This window comes from Rhinatrema bivittatum, chromosome 4, assembly GCF_901001135.1.
Source record: "Rhinatrema bivittatum chromosome 4, aRhiBiv1.1, whole genome shotgun sequence".
NCBI lineage: Eukaryota > Metazoa > Chordata > Amphibia > Gymnophiona > Rhinatrematidae > Rhinatrema > Rhinatrema bivittatum.
Genome location: NC_042618.1, coordinates 112,482,654 through 112,503,358, shown reverse-complemented (window position 1 = coordinate 112,503,358; position 20,705 = coordinate 112,482,654). Strand labels below are relative to the sequence as shown.

At 43.0% G+C, this 20,705-nt stretch overlaps 1 protein-coding gene across 2 annotated transcripts in view; it reads right to left on the bottom strand.

Annotated features, from left to right (window-relative positions):
* Window positions 1-20,705, bottom strand: part of TTBK2 (tau tubulin kinase 2) — a 321,653-nt gene that overhangs the window by 152,369 nt on the left and 148,579 nt on the right. For both annotated transcript variants that reach the window (XM_029598687.1, XM_029598686.1), the window contains exon 4: window positions 15,988-16,061. In XM_029598687.1, the coding sequence (XP_029454547.1) occupies window positions 15,988-16,061 (74 nt within the window). The remainder of the gene's footprint in view (window positions 1-15,987; window positions 16,062-20,705) is intronic.

Here is a 20,705-nt window from a genome sequence, read left to right as displayed (position 1 = left end):
CAAAGTGGCACCAAAAGTGGCATGAAGAGTCTAAGGCACTATAAAGGGGCAAAGTGGTACCAGCAGTGGCAGGACTTCTCCAAGGCACTGTCAGAGGAGCAAAGAAGCAGCTAGAGTGGAAAGAAAACCCAAGGCTTCAAAAGAGGGCATCTTCAATAGTGGCATGAACTCTCAACGGTAGTATGAAAGGCAAAGTGGTACCAAGAATGGCATTAACATCCTCAGGCACCATGAAGTGGGAACAAAGTAGAAAAAGTCCAAGGCACTGATAAAGGGACAAAGCAGCACAAACAGTGGTATCGACAAACCATAGCACCATGAGAGGTGTACATAAGTCCCCCAGAGTGGCAAAAACATCCCCTAGTGTACAATCTGGGTTAGCAAGGCAGGGTAGCAAGGCAGGATAGCAAGGCAGGGTAACAGCAAAACCTTCAAGGTGCAAAATACAGGATACAGCAGCAATGCTAAGTGAAAGAAAGACTCCTAAGGTGAGCGATAAGTGGTATAGCAGCAAGGCAGAGTGGCATGGGAGATGTCAGTAGTCCTGTGGAGGCACTTGCTACTTATCAGATTTTGTACAAGAGAATGACCTGTCAGTAACATTTTTGTGACATGAACTTTTGTTTCATTCCCTATTTGATCCTGATCTTACTGCTGGGTGGAATTTTATGTTTCCTGTGAAATCTGCTTTCCGACAAACTTTAATCACAATCAGAATATGACTTTGGTCTCTCCTCAGTATGGCTTTCCTGATAATTTGTTAGGTTTGCTTTATTAAGAAAGCTTTTCCCATATTCTGTAGCTGAATATAGTCTCTTCCCTTTCTTTATTTTCTGGTGTTGCATTAGTTCTCTTCCTTCTGAAATTTACCACATTCAGAAAATGTAAAAGGCTTCTACTCTGCATGTTTTCTGTTCTGCCTGTATTTCTTCCTTCTGAGGGTATTTATTTATTTATTTATTTATTTATTTATTTAAAAACTTTTATATACCGGTATTAGTATGCATACATCATACCGGTTTACAATGTAACTTTAAAGGTAGAAATTACAATGAACAGGGAGGGCGAACAAGGAGGAGTATACAAAGAGCAGGAGGTGGAGGAATTAAAGCAATAAATAAAAACTGCAACGGACTATTTACAGGAATATACAAGGCGTAGGCTTTGGGGTGTTTTGTCTATGGACAAAACACCCCAGTATAACCAGCAAACAGAATGACAGAACCAGGTTGGGACTGTAGAGGAGCAGGTAAGAACTAGAAAAGAATGAGGAGGTAGGAGAAACTTGATTTTTGTTTTCTTTTTTCATATTTTTTTCTGGGGACAAAAACACCCCAGTATAACCAACATACTGTTGAAATATCAGGGTCTGCTGACCTTAAGTGGAGTTATCCTTTTAGACTTTCAATACAGCAAAGGGACTAGCTATGTAACACTGCACTAAAGGTTAAGTAAAAAGTAGGTCACGAGAAGATGTGTTAGAAATTGTTGCAACTTGCTCAAAGCATTTGACATTTGTGTCTTAAAGATGACACTGCTTACTGCCAGGACATGTATTGTGGCTAGCTACTAGGATTAGGTGAAGATACAGCTGATAAAGCCAGGGTGGCTACTGCTACATGGAAAATGACATCTGTGGTTAGCTAAATGTCAAAGGTTTCTGCCAACTTCTGCAAATGGCATATTTCCATAGAAAGGTGGTATGTTCTAGCTCATTAGGTTTAGTTAATGAAGATGGGAGTGAAAGTCTTGAGGAATTAACTACTTCTCAACTATCAGTTGGGGCAGGATTACCGTGGGCTAGCTTTGGAGGGAAGAATAAGCAGTTGATTTCCCCAGGGTTTTCTTCAGATTTTGCAGAGCAAAAATAGGTTTACATTACCTAGACCATGAGTGGAGGAAATCAGGTAAAACTGCAGATAGAATGAAGTGGCAAAAGGCAGCTACAATTTTAAATTAATTATGATAACTTAGAAGAATTATTCTGGTGAAAATGAAAAAGTTAATAATAAATCAGAGTATTGTTTAAGGTAGTCAATTCCATAATGGGAAAGAATGTTAATGAGTCAATTAAGTTTGATACGATTCCTGATTGTGAGATGTTTGTGAAAGATGGTGAAAGATGTTGGTGAAAGATTCTTTGATGGCAGATGGAAACCAGATTGTAATTTCCTGTCCAGATGTGAGTATTCAGATAGTAAATACAGATGCTGATTATTTGGAATGTTTTGACACCTTATCCTTGATGGCATTTAAGGTGCTGGTGATATGTACTTTCTTATTTTATTCTGTGTTCTTTCCTTTTAATGCACGAGTTATCAAGATGTTTTAGCTTTTTTATTAAGATTGGTGAATGCATTATTGGTTGAGGAAAAGTTCCGGGGGTCTTGAAATGGGCTATTGTTTTGCCCATTTTGAAAAGTAAAACTGGATTCCACAAAGTGTTGTAATTATACACCAGTATCAATTTACCTTATGTAGCCAAGGTGTTTGAAAAGGTACTTACTTACTAAGCAAGAGGGTCAAATTTTTATGGTTGTGGGAAAATGGAAACAGCTCGGGTAGGTTTTCATCAGGACTGTAGTACAGAGACAATTATAGTTTCCCTCTTTGATGATGTGTTTCCCTATTTAGATGTGGGAGAGAGAGTGTTTATAGTGATGTTGGATCTTTCCAGTGCCTTCGATTTCATCATTCCATTGTACATGCCTGTTACTTGGAATATGGCTTAAAAGGTTGTGTGAGATTGGATCTTCCCTTTTTTTACATGGAAGATTTCAGACAGGTTTTTTCATGGTAGGAGATCCTCTTTTAAAGAAGTTGAACAAGGGCCCCCTCAAGGTTCCTCACTGTCCCCTTTGCTTTGTAATAATTTTTTTTTAGCTCTGTTGGTTTTCATTCTTTATTTATTCAAATGACATCCAACTGGATAAGAATAGATTTGATTCTGTCCAGAGAGCTAATGCTTGTTTGAATACAGTTTGTGAGTGGCTGAGGCTAGTGTTAAATTCTAGCAAATAGGCCTGAATTCTACTGGGTTTTTCCACAAGTAGTGAGAAGGTTTAGTTATTAGAGATAAGGTTAGACCCCCCCCTTTTGTCTCTTGAGAAACAGATCTCGCAAGTGGCTTAAAGTTTACTATAGTTTCTACCACTACTACTAAACATTTCTATAGTGCTACACAACATACACAGTGCTGTACAAAACTAAAGTTACTTAGGCAACTGAAACCATTTTTAGATTCCAGTGCATTAAAGATGGTTTACTGTACCCATGTTATTTCTCAACTTGATAATTGTAATGTGGGTCTGCCAGTTTTGGTGATTAGAAAATTGCAGTTTATACAGAACAGTGCAGCTCGCCTTATTACAAGCTGCTCTCGGCATGTGTCAGCAGGTTGTCTACTTAGGCAGTTACCTTGATTACCTATTGGGCAGCATTGTAAGTTTAAATCTTTGGTATTAGCTTTCAAGGTAAAGAAGGGGTTATGCCCTCCACATCTGAGCAGTTAGTTGAAATGGGTTACCTGTAGCCATGGTCTGCAAATAAATCATAGATATGTATGTACTTCAGCTTCCAGCTGTAAAAGCATTTAGGGATGTGCAGTTGCAGAACTGGGTCTTCTCTGCAATCATTCCAAAATTTTGAAATGAGTTAACTATGATGCCATGTGCAGAGGGTAATCTCCGATTTCAGAAGAGTTTAAAAATATGGTTGATGTCCCAAAAATGATGGAAGTCTTTGGAGGGTGGTTTTCTTTCAATCTGCAGTAATATTGTTTGTGTTATCTCAGTTTGTCTGGATTTGTGTGTGAATGTATTTTATGTATATTTCTGTATATCACTTTGAGTGACATATCTGGAAAGCAATTTATAAATAAATAAATAAATACATATACCTGGAACAGCGCTATTGTTATATTATAACAGGTAAAATGCATTAGAGATATGGAAGGTCCCTTCGCCTAGTGTCCCAGATTAGAGCCATGGTTTTCACTGAAAGCAGGGCTGACATTTAGACCTGTGGTCAAGTAATCTTCCCACCTCTGGCTCCCACCTAGTTTGTGGCCTAGAGATCTTGTTCACACCTTGAGCCCTCATTTAGCTTGCAGTTTAGTGACCTTTGGCACCTGCAAGCTGGTTGTACCTGTAAGCCATGTGACTTCTGTGGTTGGCTAATTGCCATCATGCTTATCAAACCCTATAAAGCTTCTAGAATCTGTCACTAGGGTCAGATTGGTTACTTCTACATACAAGTAAATTGCTAGCTAATAAAGTCTAAGCTTTACCGAAGCAACTGAGTGGGTTCATGTCTCACATTCAAGCAGAGAAAAAAAAAGCTGGCCTGGATTCGTCAGATGGTGCCAGAAACCCATTCAGAAGTGGGAGTTGGCATTTTCCAGGCGAGTGGTTTTAATTCTTTTTCTATACCACCTGTTTCACCACTCCCCTATCTGTCCAGCTTGGCATTTTCCCTGCAAAAAGTGTTTTTGTAACATCTTTCTTTTTTTGTAATTTAGTTATGCCCCTGGTAGTTGTTATCCTGGGTGGGGTCTTGCTTTATATCTGCTGGTGTATCTGGCTGTGATCATTTCATCCCTGCTCTGGGCTCTCCTGAATGAGCATAGGACTGCATTTTTCTCTACGGTGTTTTCACCTTGTTGAGACCCAAGAAAAAGGGGAGAGGGGGGTTATTGAACTCACAGACCAGTCGCTCTGTTTCATTCACCTAACCCAGGTTACTGCATTCAAAACAAGTGTTTTGATATAAGAAATATTTGAATTAATAACAAATATTTAGTTACCACAGGTTTTTGTTTTTTTTTTGCGGCTAAGGGTGTTTTTGCTGCCAATGTTTTTGTTAATTTTTGTTGCTCTTTCTTGCTGTGCAACTTTGGCATATTCATTTTTATTTTCCTGATTTTGATATAGCTAGCTTTCACTGTTATCTGAGTTACTTGTTTTCTGACTTGTTAGTGTAAAATGGAGGACCTTGCCAGTTTCCGGAGTAAGATTTTTCTGAGTTGTACATTTCTTGTTTTTATTTATGTTGCTCTTTCCTAGTTTTTGTTCTTATTATTCTTGATTTATTTTCCACTGAATCTGAATCAGATATGGATTTACTTTGATGTTTTTGTGCCAAGTGATTTTTTTTTAACAGTTGGGAAGTATCCTTTTTGCTTTGGGGTTACCTTCTTAGGCTGTCCCATATGGCCATCCAATGGTCTTGAGGTTTTGATCTTTGGTTACTTCTGCAAATTGACAGTGTACATCATTCTGATTTAGTCTGGTTCAATACTGATAAGACTATATTTAGAGTTTCCTGGAAACACTGTTCTAGGTCTGATTATGATCTACACATGGATGGATCCATTTATATGGCTTGGGAAGTAGCAGAGAGTAAATTCATATTTGAAGCCCACTTCAAGTATTTGGAAAAGTAGCTTTTATTGCGTCTTATACAAAAATCCTTTTTATCAATAAATGCTTGAACTTGAACAAAAATCTTGCCATAGACTTCAGTGGGTCATAGAAATGAATGGGAAACATAACTGGAATGAATAATAATTTCATTCAAGGGAACCCATTAATGAAACAAATAGGTACCTATTTGTTAAGTTTTACCAATTTGTTTCAAACAAATGCACATTCCTATTGGGCTCAAGGAAAAGGAAAGTTGATTGCAGCTACAAGGGTAACTAGTTGACTTAGGATCAGCACTGAGTGATTCCTCTTCAGCCCTTGGACAGCAAGAGAACCTGTGTCGTCTGGGCAGCCATTTTAGAAAATGAAGAAATCGTAAAATCACCAAAAAATTAGATTTCAACAACCTCCCCTTTGGCAGTCATATCTTGCATGCTTATTTTGATTTCATTACTGCTTACAAAGATGTACACTATTTGATATCATTTCACATATAAACCTAGATTCATCAAAATGCATTAACGTATTGATAACGGGGTGTGTTTAGGGAAATTTTAGAATTACTGCACCACGTGGTAACATACCGCTTCGCAATGGTAGTATCATGTGGTGCACTCTGCAATAATTCCTATTTTCACATCTTGGAGAGGGAGAGAGAGAGAGGGAAAGAGAGAGAGAGACTATATACAAGGCCCTCATACTAGTGAAGTATTTATATTTGTATAGGCAGGCCATCTAATAGGTTGAGGTGAGATGCTGGTGGTGGTTTAGGGGCCAGTTTCTCATGTAGAGTGAGATGAACAAACGGCACAGTAACTCCTTGGTGAAGATTTGACGTCATTTGGAGTGAGGAAAGTCTCACAAAGATGCCATTTCTACTGTTCTCTCACTCTAGCTTGATGGACTCTATAAAAGCATACCATCAAGCTAGGATGAAAGCAAACGTTGCTTATCCGTAACAGGTGTTCTCACAAGACAGCAGGATGTTAGTCCTCACATATAGGTGACATCATCAGGATGGAGCCCAATCACAGAAAACTTCTGTCAGTTTCCAGAACTTTGACTGGCCCCTACTGGGCATGCCCAGCATGGCACTAACCCTGCAGCCAGCAGGGGTCCCCCTTCAGTCTTACTTGAAAACGTTACGAACCCAACACCGTGGGGCGGCGGGCGGGTTTCGTGAGGACCAACATCCTGCTGTCCTGTGAGAACACCTGTTACAGGTAAGCAACATTTGCTTCCTCACAGGACAAGCAGGATGGTAGTCCTCACATATGGGTGAGTACCGAGCTGAGGATGTCTGAACATGCACCAAATGTACCCAAAGGAGTGCAACAGGCACAACAACTGGGGAGGAATTTGGTAGAGGTCATCCTGAACTCCACCGGGCAGGCGGAAGGGTGTTGGTACGTCACGTTGTAAACAGGTTACGAAGGACAGACTGGCTGAAGATGGAATCTTCTCTTCCGGCTTTGTCCAAGCAATAGTGGGCTGCAAAGGTGTGGAGAGAACTCCAGGTAGCAGCCCTGCAAATGTCAGGAAGCGGCACAGAGCGTAGGTGTGCTACTGAAGTCACCATGGCCCTCAAAGAGTGTGCTTTAACACGGTCTTGGAATGGAATGCCCGCTTGCTGATAGCAGAAGGATATGCAGTCCGCCAACCAGGAGGAGAGAGTCTGCTTACCCACAGGCTTCCCTAACTTGTTAGGGTGGAAAGAGACGAACAACTGAGTGCTTTCCTTGTGGGCAGCTGTACAGTCTAGGTAAAATGCTAGAGCCCATTTATAGTCAAGGGTATGCAGAGCCTGTTCTCCTGGGTTGGCATGGGGCCTGGGAAAAAAGGTAGGTAGTATGATGGATTGATTAAGATGAAAATCCGAAACTACCTTAGGCAAGAATTTAGGGTGAGTGCGGAGTACCGCCCAGTCCTGCAGAAGTTTAGTGTAAGGCGGATAGGTAACTAGAGCCTGCAATTCACTAACTCTGGAGCTGAAGTGATAGCCAAAAGGAAAATCACTTTCCATGTGAGATATCGAAGGTCACAGGAGTGAAGAAGCTCGAACGGTGGTTTCATGAGCCAACCCAAAACCAGATTAAGGTCCCAAGAAGGGGCCGGAGGACATAGTGGAGGCGTGATATGGAGCAAGCCCTTCAAAAAGCGTGTTACAAGGGGTTGTACTGATATAGGGACATCCCCGACACCTTTATGGAAGGCGGCTACTGCACCGACATGCATTCTGATGGAAGAAGTCTTTAGACCTGACTCAGATAGATGCCAGAGATAGTCCAGATACTTCAGGATTGGACAGGAAAGGGGATCAAGGGACTGAGAAAAGCACCATGACGTGAACATTTTCCATTTGTAAGAGTAAGATTTTCTCTTGGAAGGCTTCCGAGAAGCAATCAAGACACGGGAAACTGGTTCAGAAAGGTTAAATGGTTGGAGGATTAACCTTTCAACATCCATGCCGTCAGGGATAAGGCGTGAAGATTGGGATGGCATAGGCTCCCGTCATTCTGAGTGATCAGAAGCGGGTCTTTTCCCAAGGGAATGTGCCTGCGGATGGAGAGATCCTGAAGTATTGGAAACCACACTTGGCGTGGCCAGTGAGGAGCTATCAGGATCATGGTTCCCTTGTCCTGACGTAACTTCACGAGAGTCTTTGAGAGAAGAGGAAGTGGAGGGAATGCATAGAGCAGACCGGTTGTCCACGAGAGGGAGAATGCGTCTCTGGGACGAAAGAGTTTGCTGCGAATGAGAGAGCAGTAGTTTTCCACTTTGCAGTTTTGTGGGGACGCAAAGAGGTCTATTCAAGGATATCACCATTGTTGAAAAATGGAGTTCGCTACCCAGGGGTTGAGAGACCACTCGTGCGGTTGAAAGACGCGACTCAGCTTGTCTGCCAACACATTGTCCGCTCCCGGTAAGTAAGTAGCCTTGAGGTACATCGAATGGGAGAGCTTCGCCCAAATCTGTGCAGCTTCCTGACACAGAAGGAAGGAGCCCCTACCTCCCTGCTTGTTGATGTACCACATGGCCACCTGGTTGTCCGTCTGAATCAGGATGACCTGATTTGATAGGCGATCCTGAAAAGCCCCAAGAGCATATCTGATTGCTCGAAGCTCCAGGAAATGTATTTGGTGTTTGGCTTCCTCTGGAGACCAAGAGCCTTGTGTCTGCAGATCAGCTAAGTGGGCTCCCCACCCGAGGTTGGAAGTGTCGGTGGTGAGAATGATTTGAGGATTTGGAACCTGGAAGGGCAATTCCTGGAGGAGATTGGTCTGATTTTTCCACCAGGCGAGAGACAGTCAGAGTGAGTCGGTGATGTGGACAATGGCAGACAGAGGCTGAATAGCTTGAGTCCATTGAGAGCTCAGAGTCCAGTGCATGAGTCTCTTGGCCAAGCGGGCCATTGGTGTGACATGGACTGAGGACGACATGTGTCCCAGGAGGACAAGAAATTGGCGTGCAGTCGCAGAGTGCTGAGACTGCAGCTGGTGAGCAAGAGATACAAGTGTCACTGCTCATTGTCAAGGCAGGAAAGCCTTTGCCTGTAAGGTGTCCAAGTCTGCCCCAATGAACGACAAGGTTTGAGATGGGACTAAGTAGGATTTGTCGTAATTGACGAGAAATCCTAACGAAATTAGAGTGTGTAAGGTTAGATTGAGGGATGACAGAGCAGCTTGCTGAGTGGGAGCCCTGATTAACCAGTTGTCCAGGTAGGGGTAGACGTGAACACCTTGTGTCCTGAGGAAGGCTGCAACAACTACGAGGAATTTTGTAAAGACTCGTGGTGCAGACGCTAGGCCGAATGGAAGCACTCAGTATTGATAGTGCTTGGGGCCTACTAGTAACCTCAGGTACTTGCGATGAGCTGGACTTATTGCAATATGGGTGTATGCGTCTTGGAGGTCCAGAGAGCAGAGCCAGTCTCCTCTTTGTAAAAGAGGTAGAAGCGATCCCAAGGTGACCATCTTGAACTTTTCTCGCTGGAGGTTCTTGTTCAGGGCCCGTAGGTCCAGAATAGGACGGACACCTCCCGATTTTTGAGGGATTAGGAAATACCGGGAATAGAACCCTAGGCCTTGCTGAGAGTATGGAATGGGTTCTATTGCTCTTGAACATAAGAACATAAGAACATAAGAAAATGCCATACTGGGTCAGACCAAGGGTCCATCAAGCCCAGCATCCCGTCTCCAACAGTGGCCAATCCAGGCCATAAGAACCTGGCAAGTACCCAAAAACTAAGTCTATTCCATGTAACCATTGCTAATGGCAGTGGCTATTCTCTAAGTGAACTTAATAGCAGGTAATGGACTTCTCCTCCAAGAACTTATCCAATCCTTTTTTAAACACAGCTATACTAACTGCACGAACCACATTCTCTGGCAACAAATTCCAGAGTTTAATTGTGCGTTGAGTAAAAAAGAACTTTCTCCGATTAGTTTTAAATGTGCCCCATGCTAACTTCATGGAGTGTCCCCTAGTCCTTCTACTATCCGAAAGAGTAAATAACCGATTCACATCTACCCGTTCTAGACCTCTCATGATTTTAAACACCTCTATCATATCCCCCCTCAGTCGTCTCTTCTCCAAGCTGAAAAGTCCTAACCTCTTAGTCTTTCCTCATAGGGGAGTTGTTCCATTCCCCTTATCATTTGGTAGCCCTTCTCTGTACCTTCTCCATCGCAATTATATCTTTTTTGAGATGCGGCGACCAGAATTGTACACAGTATTCAAGGTGCGGTCTCACCATGGAGTGATACAGAGGCATTATGACATTTTCTGTTTTATTCATCATTCCTTTTCTAATAATTCCCAACATTGTTTGCTTTTTTGACTGCCGCAGCACACTGAACCGACGATTTCAATGTGTTATCCACTATGACACCTAGATCTCTTTCTTGGGTTGTAGCACCTAATATGGAACCCAACATCGTGTAATTATAGCATGGGTTATTTTCCCTATATGCATCACCTTGCACTTATCCACATTAAATTTCATCTGCCATTTGGATGCCCAATTTTCCAGTCTCACAAGGTCTTCCTGCAATTTATCACAATCTGCTTGTGATTTAACTACTCTGCACAATTTTGTGTCATCTGCAAATTTGATTATCTCACTCGTCGTATTTCTTTCCAGATCATTTATAAATATATTGAACAGTAAGGGTCCCAACACAGAACCCTGAGGTACTCCACTGTCCACTCCCTTCCACTGAGAAAATTGCCCATTTAATCCTACTCTCTGTTTCCTGTCTTTTAGCCAGTTTGCAATCCACGAAAGGACATCGCCACCTATCCCATGACTTTTTACTTTTCCTAGAAGCCTCTCATGAGGAACTTTGTCAAACGCCTTCTGAAAATCCAAGTATACTATATCTACCGGTTCACCTTTATCCACATGTTTATTAACTCCTTCAAAAAAGTGAAGCAGATTTGTGAGGCAAGACTTGCCCTGGGTAAAGCCATGCTGACTTTGTTCCATTAAACCATGTCTTTCTATATGTTCTGTGGAGAAGGAGGAAAACCTCTTGATCCAGAAGAATGGAGTGTTCGGATGGTCTCCATGTCTGTAGAGGTGGGGAGTCCGGTGGCAGGGCGAGAAAGTTCAGATGGTAACCCTGAGCAATGATTGTCAATACCCATTGGTCGGATGTGATTGAATGCCACATGTTGTGGAAGTGGCACAATCGACCTCCCACTGGTATGTGCGACAGAGGAATTTGGCTGCTGCTCTCTAAGTGGAAGTCAAAAACCTGAAGCAAGTCCTGGTTAGGGGCTGCTTGTGGTTTTTGTTTACGGGCTTGACGAGACTGCGGTTTTTGATAAGGTCTCGTGGCACAGGATCTGGTTGGTGGTGGGTAAGACTTCTTCGGGCGGAAGAATGACTTCTTCAGAGTCCTTTCTGAAGGGCTGTTTTGAAGAGAAGTCGGAGGGCATCAGAGAGAGCTGTCTTAGGGTCTCATGATGGTCCTTTAATTCTGCCACCGTCCGTTGAATCTGTTTGCCAAACAGATTATCTCCGACACGAGGCAGGTCGGATAACCGGTCTTGCACTTCTGGGCGAAGGTCAGAAGACTTGAGCCAGGCCCACAGTCTCGCCGAAATAGCAGCTGCAGACACTCTGGTAGAAGTGTCAAAAATGTCATAAGATGTTCTAATCTCATGCTAGCCTGCCTCAAAACCCTTGCTTACTAGGGTTTGTAATTGTTCTTGAAATTGCTGAGGCAGGGAGTCTGAGAAGTCCTGTATCTGCTTAAAAATGACCCTATTATATTGGGTCATATAAAGCTGATAGGCGGCAATTCGGGAGATGAGCATGGCCCCTTGGAATACTTGGCGACCAATGTTATCTAGGAACTTCTGTTCCTTTCCAAGAGGAACAGACGAGTGAGGCTTTGACCTCTTTGCCCTCTTTTGTGCAGACTCTACCACGACAGAGTGGTGATCAAGCTGTGATTTTTGAAAGCCTGGGGCTGACTGCACCAAATAGGTAGTGTCAGCTTTCCTGTGTACTGGAGCAATCGATCCAGGATGTTCCCAGTTCTTTCTTGAGGAGATCGAGAAAGACCTGATGGATGGGAATAGAGGTGATTACCTTGGGGGCATCCAGGAACTGGAGCAACTCCATCATCTGGTGCCTATCATCCTGTTCCATCTGTAATTGAAAGGGAACCAACTCAGACATTCCTTCACAAAGTTTATAAAGGAGAGGTCCTCTGGAGGAGAACGCTTCCTACTCTCAGCGGGTGAAGGTGGTGAAGGTAAATCATTGGTGTCTGTTGAGGTATCATCAGCCCAGGTATCATAAGGATCAGCACCTGTCCCTCTAGGAACTAGAGGGGGACAGGGTGGTTGGATACCTGAAGGTCCTGGGTCTAGGCTCCGAAGGAATCTGAGGCACCAATGATGGCATCGAAGGCATCGATGGATGACTCTGTGGCGCCGGACGTATCGGCACCAATGGATGGGTCGGTGGCAAGGGACGTATTGGCATCGATGGCTGAGGCAGAACTCCCGATGGAGGGATGAGGAAAGGTGTTTCTCCTCCCGATGATGCCTTCAGTGGGAAGGGCATCGGAGCCATCGGAGACCTGGGATCCACCGGTGGAAAAGCGGCCATAAGCGCTTAAATATATCAGTATTTAAACATCCTAATTTGATGCGAGAGTACAAACTCAGACATTACATATACAGGTCAACATAAGTAGCATATGCGGTGGTGTCTCCTTGAAATTTAATTTACATAGGTCAAACTAAACATGCAGTAGGGGTTTGTATCAGAAAGCACCTCAGTTGCTTACGCACAAATAAAGAATAAGCCCCATTAGTTGAACACTGGGTTAAGATGATCCATGTGGAGCAAGACTTAAAATTTGTCATTTACCAAGTATCCAATCAAAATGGGGGAGACAAAGAATGACACGATTTCTGAATGGCCTATGCTCAAGCCTGGAGGACTTAATCAGGAGATTGACTGGCCAGCTTATTATAAGATATCATCGACTATATTAATGGTTCTTTTGAATTGAGTAAGTCAACGTAATGGTGTTACATTACGCTTATTTTTTTTTGATTGCTTTGTACATATAAGATAGATTAGATTTCATTGTGCAGCCGCAGCTTTTTTCGGGAACAGCTGAAGTGCAGAGTCTGAAACACAGGTCAGCAAGTAAAGGTCCAGATTTATGGGTTCTTATATTTTGGTGTTATTTGTTAGTTTGACATACTGTTATATATCGTTCATAGAAGATGTGTCTAAATCTCATTGAAGACCATTTTGACATCAGTAAGTTCAGTCATTAGATTTCTGGCAGTTTCAATGATTTCACAGTGTTTTATTATATCACTTTGTGACGCTGTTATAACACATTGAGATCATTTGCTAGGGAGATGAAACGATTGAGTTTATATTTTATTTAACAACTTTATTTATAGATAAGTGAATATATAAATCACGTTTTGAACACTTTTTTTTTTAGAAGCAATCTTCATAGTGCAGTGATTAAATAGCGGCAGAAGAGTTGTTTAGATTTCATTAAATTTCATCACAATATTAGTGAATTTGACCACTAGTTCCTTTGGTTGTCTCACTGCTTCTACAGCATTATATAATTTTGAAATGTTGCCATGACATATAAAGATGGTTCTTTGAGGAATGACACCAGTCTACATAGTGTCAGACTAGAGTTCATCGGCAAATAAATGCCGGGAGCTCATAAAAAATAGAATTGAAGACGTTTTAGGTCAACATGCCGAGTACTTTTTACATCCCCTGAAGAAGCCTGAATTTGGCGAAACAGAGTGGATCCTTTCTTTATTGGGATAGGATAAGCTCTAAGACTGAGACAGTATTAGGTGGAATACATTTTATCTATGTGTATAAAGATTGTGTGTATGTTAGCTGGAGTGCATGCATTTCGATAGTTTGCGTGAGGTGTGTTATGAGTGGAAAGATTGTTATGTGATATCTGTGATGTTGTGTCCTGCTAATTTCTTGTTTTGAGATTTGTATCAAAAAAGTTTTTTGTATTATATATTTTATATTAGCATTTAAGAGATTTTTTTGATAAAGATAATTTTTGCTATATTGTTAATTAAAAATTACAAATATTCAGAGTTTTTGATTCCTTCATATTTATGTAGTATCTGATACTGGAATCTTTCATTTATACCTTCATTTGGTTTTGTACCAGAAAAGTCCATAAACCACTATTAGTCACCAAGATATGGAAAAGCCACTGCTTATCCCTGGTTACGAACAAGAATGTGGTATATAATTTGGGACCCTCTGGGTACTTGTGACCTAGAATATCCACTGTCAGTTCCAGGATATTGGGCTTGATAGACCTTTGATCTGACCCATTATGGCATTTCTTATATTCTGATGTAATAAAATTCTCTTTTATTAGCTCAGCAAGCAATTCTTAAGAGAGTAACATAGAAACGATGACAGATAAAGACCAAATGGTCCATTCCAGTCTGCCCAGCAATTTTCTTTTGGTAGTAACCTCCGTGCCATGCAAGTTACTCCCATGCGTCCTGTTAAGGGAAGAACCTAGAAAGTGTCAAGATACAGTACACTTAAGGACTGGAGAAACCTGATCTCAACAATGCAGATTATGAAGAGTTTATCGACCAAGCAAGAGGTGGTTTTCCTGTATTTCCTAAAATTTGGGACACTTTTTGCTATATTTCATTTATTGTTTTATACACTGCCTACATGTTACATGAACCACTCAAAGCAGTGAACATATTTGAAAGAAATAACACAACATACAAATTTTAAAATTACGCAATACACAAATGAAACTCCAAAAACTCAATCCCCACCCACCCCAACTCCTAAAATAATTTTTTTTTAAATCTCTTAAAATAAATACAAATAAAGAGAGCCATTCCCTTCCTAGAACTAATTGTACCAAGCCAAAAGAGATTGCTTAAATTGTCAACAGGATTATAGAGCTGGGCTTGCTACAATGGTGCTGGATTAGAGTGTGAGTATCAGATCTTATGGGGGCTAGAGGGAGAGGATGGTATGGGGGAGGAATTTCTGAAAGGGATAACTGTAAAAAGTGTTTTTCTTTACAACCTGGCCTAATACTATGTGCTTGGGTTTGTTAAGGGTTGGAAATAAAGACAGGTTTTTAGCATAAATCAGATTGATTTAAATTTGGTTATATGTTTACATGATATTTGCATAATGTGAACAGAATTTACCCTTCACTGCTCATAAATAAATTTGGATTACAAAAAGAAAAGAGTTGCATCACTTTGAATACCATTGCCTATGAACAGTTAACACAACACATGCAATTTAATCATCATACTACTAACATCATCTGCCAAATGGATGGCTCAACTTAATTACAATAGGCAAGCCATAGAAACAAATTCAAAAAAATGTGACAATTAAGGCAAAATTGCTGAGGGTCATACTATACACTACTTAAAGGACTTCTTGATTTAGAAACATTTTTAAGATGATGGAATTAGGTGAGATTCTCTTAAGAATTTCAGTTCAATTTCATTGAAAAATTATAATCTCATCTTAATTCTCTTGACTCTTAAGGTGTGGCACATATGCAGATACTACAAAAAGACAACTGCAAAGTCAGTGCTGACTGAGCAGGAGTTAATATGGAATCATAATGCCAAACCTGAGTTAATTCCAGTGCTTATTACTGTGTGCATGAAAACCTTTACAGAAACCGAAAAACATGCCAACATAAAAGTTATTACTACAATTTCACATTGAGTCAGAACTGACATAATTCTAACCATCTTTCAATACTGATATAAGAAGCTTTTAGAACTCTGTTTTCCTGAAAACCACCTTATCATCATCATCATCAAGCCAGGATGCTTGACTGGATGGTGTCAGAGGTAAATGTATGTCTAACTGTATTATGTCTCAAGCTCACGTCCATTATTTTTACTTAAGTGCCCATTACTAGGATTTTAAATGGGAAGCTTTTTCTTGATGAGGTGGGATAAGAGGAAAATTTAGAAAGAAAACCAGTTTGATGAAAATAAACTGGATCATTTTGGTCTAACTTACCTGCAACTGCATGACTACATAGTTGAATCGGTCATTCCTTCCACAGCCTATGAATCTGCATACATGATCTTTCCCTATACATAAACAAAAAAAAATGCAATAAATAAATACTCATGGATATTCAGCGAATTATGGGGTCTATTTACTTACTTGCAATGCAAGGTAGCACACTTTATTTACTGCAGGTCATATTATTGGTAACATGATCTTATTCACTAACAGGTAGATTTTTAAAGGTGCACACGCTACCCGGCACGCACACATGGACGCACTGATTTTATAACATGCGCGTGCATGATATAAAATCTTGGGCTGCATGCATGCCGGTTTTTGTAATCCGCAAGCATGTGCAGGAGGATTTACGCAATTCCCAAGTGGCGACGCATCCCAGCCTTCCCTTCCAGTCCGCTCCTTAACTTCCCTACCCCTGTATCTAACCTTCCTTCCCTTTCCCTTTCCCTCTCCTCCCCACCCCCTATCCCTATCCTATCTAATCCCTATTTTGTTTTGCTTGTTTTATCTTTTGCTCAACAGGAGCTGTAGCAATTGCTCACGCTCTCCGGCACAACGGCAAATGGCCACCTCCAGCCCCGCCCCTCTCCACCCCCCCCCCCCCAACACTGCCCCTTTATCTAGCACAGCATTTCAGCGCGTAGCCCCTGTTTATTTTACACGCGTGGGGGAATAAACGGTCGGCCATAAGACGGTAACTTTTAAACCAGCGTGAGGGCACACATGTGCATGTCTGTTGGCCCATGTCCACGGACGATGCTATTTTATAACATACATGTGCCTGGCTGCGTCCATGTTTACTGAATATTAAGTGGGTGCATGCGTGTGCGTGCAAATCTCTCTTCTACCATTTAAGTGGCGGGATTTTAAAAGGGACGCGCACCAACGCATTTGCCAGTTTTGCCTGTTCGTTCCCAGTTCATCCAGTTAACAGATAGGTTTCTCCAAACCCCCCCCCCCCCCCCCCCCGCCCAGTTTGATAGCCTGTGTATCCCCCAGTTACCCCAGACCCTTTAAACCCCTCTGTAATGGCTTATTTGGGGGGGGGAGGACTTATGTCATCCATAGAAGAAGTAAAGTTACATGGCAGGAGGCCTCCGCAAGCACCAGATCACCTATGCATTTACAAGCAAATTTCTGGTTTAAGTCCTGAAACATCCATGTATCGCCCATGTACTGCCCAGACCACACCCTTTTAGAGACGTTCCTGGATATGTGTGCAGCAGCATTTACACACGGTAGCTTTTAAAAACTGCTTGGTGCACATGAGCCCGAATATTTGCACATCTCTTCATTTTGGTGTACATGGGGCTTTTAAAATTCACCTTTAATAGCATGCAAGAAACGTTAATGCAAATCACAGGTTAGTAAATAGACCCCAATATTTGTTTAACTGGGTCATCATTCCAAACCTCTCAAATATTATAATAGCAACTATTCCAAAGTATTTTTAGCCAAGACACTTGTCTTAAGTCATATTTTTAATTTATAAAGACACTTTTATAAATCGCTTATGAATAATTGTACACATCATTTTCATTAATAGGAGCCTGTATGCTACTTATATTAACATCATTAATATAAAGTATGACTTGCTTATTAACTATCTTGCCAATGCAGCAATTCAAAATAACTGCTCAGAAAGTAGGCTACACTGAAATGTTTTTGTGCAAATATATATCATATTGTGTGTACATTTCCTAGATGTAAAACTATATACCTGCAATCCCAGGAACTGTAAATTTATACTCCAGAACATGAACAGAAAGCCATTGTGTGTCAGAGGGCAACCAAGAGCACAAAAACACCAGCTAGTCCCAAAATTATGGACATGTTAGTTTAAGAGTTATTTTTACCTTCTGTGGTTGCACAGAACTGCATAACAATGTGCAAAGAATGTCAAATAGGTTTACTTGCTCTGCCAAGTTGTCCAAGAGACTAGTTTATGGAATTAACCAACCCTGGAGACCAGGTATATGCAAAATTATCTTGCCCATGGGGGGATCACGTGATGCACTAGCTGAGCAGACGTGCCTCGGCTCAGCTCCGGGCCCGTCTCAGCGATAAAGCGACCCCAAACCACGTGAACACTACCAAATCGGACAGTTGAGGAGTCAGGGAAAGGGGCTCGACCCAGCGATTCGTTTTTTGCAAAAACCGTGGGTCGAATGGCATCGTTGAAGGCAAAAAAAGAGAAAGAAAAGGCCAGGGTGGCTGACAAGAAAATGGCTGCCGCATCGACGGGTGAGTCCCCCTCCCCCCCCGCTGCCTCTTACCATAGATGACATAAAGCTAGCGATTCGGGAGGCCTTGGACGAGCATTGGGCTGGACTGACCGATCAGTTGGGGGAGGTGAGGGACACCCTGGCAGCTCTGCCACCGCGGCTGGAAGCAGCTGAGACTCGTATCTCAGCTCTGGAAGATGCAGGCACTGACCGCATGGCCAAGATGGCGGAGCAGGCATCCACACTGCAGGCCTTGGCAGACAAGGTGGAGGATGTAGAAAATAGAGCGCGCAGGGATAATCTGCGCTTTCTAGGATTCCCTGAGAGCCTGGAGGAGGGCTCCCTGCGCACTGTGCTTGAGACCTGGCTCCCAGAGGCGCTGGCCCTGCCACACCTTAAAGGGAAACTGGTGGTGGAGCGTGCTCACCGGCTGGGAACAAAACAGCAGAATCTGGATAGGCCAAGACTGGTGACTGCAAAAATTTTAAATTCAGCGCATAAGGCGGAGCTGTGGAGAGCATCGCGGCAGAAAGCAGATTTGAAATATCAGGCTCACACTATCCGGGTGTTCCAGGATTTCTCGGCAGCAGTGTCAGCGAGCAGACGTCGCTTTTCACAGATATGCTCCACGCTTCACACCAAAGGCATAAAGTTTGCATTGTTATTTCCAGCGCGTTTACGGGTTTGGCATAACTCGCGGGTGCATTACTTTGATACGGTGGAGAAGGTTAAGGCCTTTGTGGATACCCTGGATACCTGATGATTGTTTGTATCTCAGGGGGAAGATAGTGATGGCTCCTGCAAGAGTTTGCTTTTTCTTCTCAAGAAGCAGATGAGAGTCCAACGTCTATGACAAGTACAATCCCATTCCAGGTTTTGCTGCGTGTGGACGAGGTTCTGCAGTTAAAAGGCTGGTTGCCTGGTTCCGATGTTCATTTGGGGGTTTTTTCTGTCCACACATTATTGGGATACCGGACACCTCAGCTTTACAGATGGACTTGAAAGCCTCTGAGTGCTAGTTTTTATTATACCATCTATTTCCTTTCATATCTGAGGAGCTATGAACTATGCACTTCCGCTGCAATAGGCCTTAGAGTCTGGCCGATTACGCCCCTCCAGCTCTGACATAAGAATTAGATGGTAGCACGGAGAGGATTGGGTATGCTCCTGCTAGACGATGAAGGGTGTCTTTTCTGCCGGAGGACTGCATCTCTCAGAACTCGTACTCATATGTTCTCAATTTGGTCTGGACTTAATGGAGTGGGGAAGTCACATGCTGCAGTTGCTTTTTAGGGGATGGGGCTTGGACCAGAGAGGGACGGCGAGGAGGGGGGAGAGTGCAATGTGGACCCTGTATATAAGACTGGGGCGGTGCCCGGAAGCATCAGTAAGTGTGATACTTACCTCCGCTTAGGGGGTCCGGGGAGTGATGATAATGAGGGGGACTGGAGGGAAACCCTATTGGGTGGGCCAAGGGGGGCAGGGGGAGAGACGGGGGGAAGTTGTAGAAGCGAGGATGAATGATTGACTGGCTGGTTGGTACTATGGAATGAGTGTTTCCTTTGAAATGGGGGTGTATGGATGTTGGAAGGTGGGGGCCTTGGCTGGGAGGGTCCCTACCCCTTTGAGGTGGGATACGAGGCATTCCTGTGGATGTTGGTTTTTCTAGTATGCTTAATCTTACACGGGTGATATCATAAAATGTCTGTGGATTACGCTCCCCGGTTAAGCGTTCTAAAGTTCTCACTTTACTGAAACATAAGCAGGTGTCTGTGGCATTTCTACAAGAGACACATCTTGCTGTATCGGAACTTAGGTACTTGAAGCGGGACTGGGTAGGAGAGATTAGAGGGGCAGGGGGGTCCTCTAGCTCAGCAGGGGTTGCTATTTTAATACATAAAAACTTACCTTTGCAGGGAGGACTTACATCTGGAGATCCTCTCGTCCGAGAGGTTGGCAGAGGAGGGCAGATTGGAGTTCACCGCTTCCATCTGGTGAGCTGTCTCAGCTGTTTCCGCGATTGCCCCGAGGCCACGCCCCTGAATTGACGACATCAGGAGGGGCCAAAACGCCGGGATAAAGCCGAGCCAGTAGCGGCTATACCCCGGAGGACTTACATCTGGAGATCCTCTCGTCCGAGAGGTTGGCAGAGGAGGGCAGATTGGAGTTCACCGCTTCCATCTGGTGAGCTGTCTCAGCTGTTTCCGCGATTGCCCCGAGGCCACGCCCCTGAATTGACGACATCAGGAGGGGCCAAAACGCCGGGATAAAGCCGAGCCAGTAGCGGCTATACCCCGGAGAGGACTTACATCTGGAGATCCTCTCGTCCGAGAGGTTGGCAGAGGAGGGCAGATTGGAGTTCACCGCTTCCATCTGGTGAGCTGTCTCAGCTGTTTCCGCGATTGCCCCGAGGCCACGCCCCTGAATTGACGACATCAGGAGGGGCCAAAACGCCGGATAAAGCCGAGCCAGTAGCGGCTA